The sequence below is a fragment of the Ananas comosus genome, linkage group 21 (genome assembly GCF_001540865.1).
Source record: "Ananas comosus cultivar F153 linkage group 21, ASM154086v1, whole genome shotgun sequence".
NCBI lineage: Eukaryota > Viridiplantae > Streptophyta > Magnoliopsida > Poales > Bromeliaceae > Ananas > Ananas comosus.
Window position 1 is genome coordinate 10622534 of NC_033641.1, and position 3417 is coordinate 10625950.

Consider the following 3417-nt stretch of genomic DNA (forward strand, 5'->3'; position numbering starts at 1 on the left):
GATTTAATAACACTATGAAGGCGGTGAACCATTCACCGCCTTCATTGTGTTTTCCTACTGGGAAAGCGGGAGCTACTTACCGCCTTCATATGCGGTAAATGGTTTACCGATTTTATATGCGGTGAACAGTTTACTGCATTTAAATGCGGTAAACGGTTTACCGCATTCAAGCGAAACACCCTCCCCCCCACAGCAACTATGCAAAATTCCCACACAATACAAAAAAGCAATGTTTTCAAGCATTTCAATTACAGAAATAAATACATAAAATCATCTACACCAACTTCAACCACACTTTAAACATACAAAATGAGCTATACCAATATCAACACATTTTAATATGAATAAATTTAGATAATACTATAAAAATTCAATGTAGAAAGATCTGAAATACATTTGATATATATAAGAATCTCAAAAATAATAAAAAACATCAAGTCCCCTCCATCCCCCTCCTATGCTCTCGCCCTCGTCCCCTGCCACGTCCACGTCCGCGTCCACGACTGCGTCCTCGACTCCGTCCTCGAATATGTATGTCATGCTCCATCTCAGGCTGCACGGGCTCAATGACATGCATCTGATCAATATGCTCGATGGCGATGCCCTCGACAATCGGCTCCATCCTTTGCTCAACAGCTGATGGTAGTATCCCTTCCTGCGTCTCAATATGACCCTGTCGTCGTCGCCTACGTCGATATACAATATCATCGCGACGAACCTGCAATGTAGATGGACCGTCAGAAAGATGGATAGACGTGAATGAAATATCAAAATATAATACCTCTGACGTAGATGGAATATCAAATGGAGGGATGGATGCCGGCGGAATATCAAACTGCACTTCCGATGTCGAAGGGACATCAGATGGATGAATTGGGGCGGATGTCGATGGAAAATCATATGCAGGCATCGAAGTGGAGGGAATATCACTGAAATCATATGCAGGCGCGGAGGTGGAGGGAATATCACCGAAATCATATGCAGGTGTGGAGGTGGAGGGAATATCACCGTAAGCACCAAAAGTCGGAGAAGAAACATCCGAATGTCCTGTCACGGGTAATGTCGGAAGGCTCTCTAACACACTCTCGAGATCTCATCTCACATGTGCTAGAGCATCCATCAATCTAATGGGCTCCGGAAGATCATCCATCAAATGACCGATACTGCTAACAGCATGCCGCATAGCATACACCTGTATAAACATACATTATTATATATAATGAATATCGTTATATTAAAATAAACTATAAAATAAAAGTAATCTTACCAATCGTCGCTCGACATTCCCACGCGGCAGAAAAGTAAGTGGAGGCCGCTGTACAGGACGAGAAATCCACCTCCGTGTGATCCCTCAATACCACTGCATGTACACAGAGGTAGCTCGTATCGGATCTGGATCAACGAACGGACTCTGCTCCGCAATATGCTCCAGACGATCTGCCCAACGCTGAATATATGGAGCATGAAACGCTGTCTAGTCCTCGCCTGATCTACCCTGCGAGGTGATCCTCTGTATAGCTTCTACGGCCTCCGGTATATGCTGCAGCAATCCAAACTGACGCAGAATTCTATCAGGCAAATGTAGCTCAACAATATAAAAACATATCAAACTAGTTCTCGAACGCCAAATTGCAGAGCCCTCAAGACAAAATGCAGGAAGACCGACCAAAACATCCTCCATATAGGGCGTCCATGTAACCTGTACAAGTGTATTAAAAAAATTGAATGTAAAATTTTAGAATGTATATGCATGTATTTAATTTATGAAATCTATACGTACTTGTGATTCTCTCTGCTGATCGAGCTCATCGCGATAAAACTCAATGTCAGTCGCCCTGACATTTTCACGAAATCGCAATCCCATGTTCCACCTGCAGAAGTGATTAATAGTATATTAAATTAGCGGTATAATGTATCAATACAATATCAATATTTATTATTTTATTATATTATATTTTAAATACATAGCATACCGACAACCCAATGGACAATCATGGAGATCCGGTGGAGCTCCAACTCGATCGGGACGTCCAATATATATATGGTCCCATGCCCATATCTAAGAACAATAAAAAGTTAACTATAAAATTAGTAAAAAGAAACTAAGTTATAACTTATAAGTTATTAGTAAAAAAAACTAAGTTATAGTGATTTGACCTGTAGTAGTGTATCAAAAGCACAACACTCGGCCTTTCCTTTCATAGAGGCATTCCCTAATGCCCGATAGAGATGGGCCAAGGTAGCTGCGCCCCAAGCTAGGCCTCCGCAGAAGTCAAAATCCTCAAGTAGCGATAGCCACTTGAGGTGAACGCGATATCCAGTGGGGTTAGGAAACAAACTGCATCCAATTTGAAATAAAATATATGCTCGTGTAGATGCTGCAATCACGGCCGCCGGAGCATCCAAAGGAATATGCCGGAAATGCTGAAACAACCACTCCAAGCGGATCTGGCCGGCGACGACATCGTCTGGCTGTATCCCAAGAAGGAGCTCACATGTATGCAACAAATCAAATGAAACACGTCCTGTAACAGGCTCCCCGGAGACTCGTAGTCCAGCTATAATGGCCACATCACGTAGCGTAACTGTCATCTCTCCGTGACGTAGGTGGAATGTCTGCGTCTCGCGCCTCCATCGCTCTATCAACGCCCCTAACAGAGCCTGATCTAGCTGTACTCGTCTAAGGCGGGAGACGTAGTAAAAGCCAGCATGTCGTAAGTGCTCTATCACTCCCGGATGCTCGACTATCCATGTGTTCAGTTTACGGCCATGCTCCGTAAACTGAACTGGCGCGTACCCCTGTAAAGTTTATTCACTTTTTAGCAAATTCTCCTTTTAAGTATTTAAATTACAAACTTTTTTATAAATGCATAACTTAACATACCTCTGATCGCACGTAGCTCGACCGATGCCTATCCTGGTCTGATAGAACTGATGGATCAACTGGCCCGGGATCCTCGTAATCGTCCATCTGCAAAATAAAGTATATAAATTAGTGACCATTAAATTGAACATTAATAGATGAATCTAGAAATCAAATTATTGTAGGTAGTCAAACATAAGTTATCATCAACCTATAGCTCTACGTCTACGGCCTTCATTTGTTCTATCTTGATTATTTGGACATGTAGTCCTATAATGTCCCTGTTGTTTACAAATAGTGCACATAGTTCTTCGCATTCCTTCTCTCTCGTCCATGGCATTTCGAATACGAGTTGATCTTGGACGACCTTTCTTTCTCCTGATTGGTGGTGGTGCCAGCGGTGGTCCTTGAGGGCGTGGCCAGCTTCTTTTGTCTGGGACAGGGTGAAATTGCGGGAAGTAAGCACGACGGTAATTCTCACATGTATACCATTCAGAACACAGACTATAGTAGTCAATGTTCATTTGACCATTACTGCATACAGCTAGAAGATG

General features: G+C 42.7%; 1 protein-coding gene across 1 annotated transcript; it reads right to left on the reverse strand.

The window, feature by feature from the left end:
* On the reverse strand, positions 222-910 carry LOC109726367. Its single transcript, XM_020255904.1, has 2 exons — positions 782-910; positions 222-718 (listed from the first exon to the last, which is right to left on the reverse strand). The coding sequence occupies exons 1-2, from the start codon at positions 908-910 to the stop codon at positions 434-436; spliced, it is 414 nt and encodes a 137-aa protein (XP_020111493.1). The 3' UTR covers positions 222-433.

Bases quoted from the DNA above. Each gene is read 5' to 3' on its own strand.
- LOC109726367 (XM_020255904.1), bottom strand. From the start codon at position 910: ATGCCTGCATATGATTTTCCATCGACATCCGCCCCAATTCATCCATCT. The intron at 719-781 runs GTATTATATTTT...TCTACATTGCAG, and splicing joins ATATTCCATCTACGTCAGAG to GTTCGTCGCGATGATATTGT.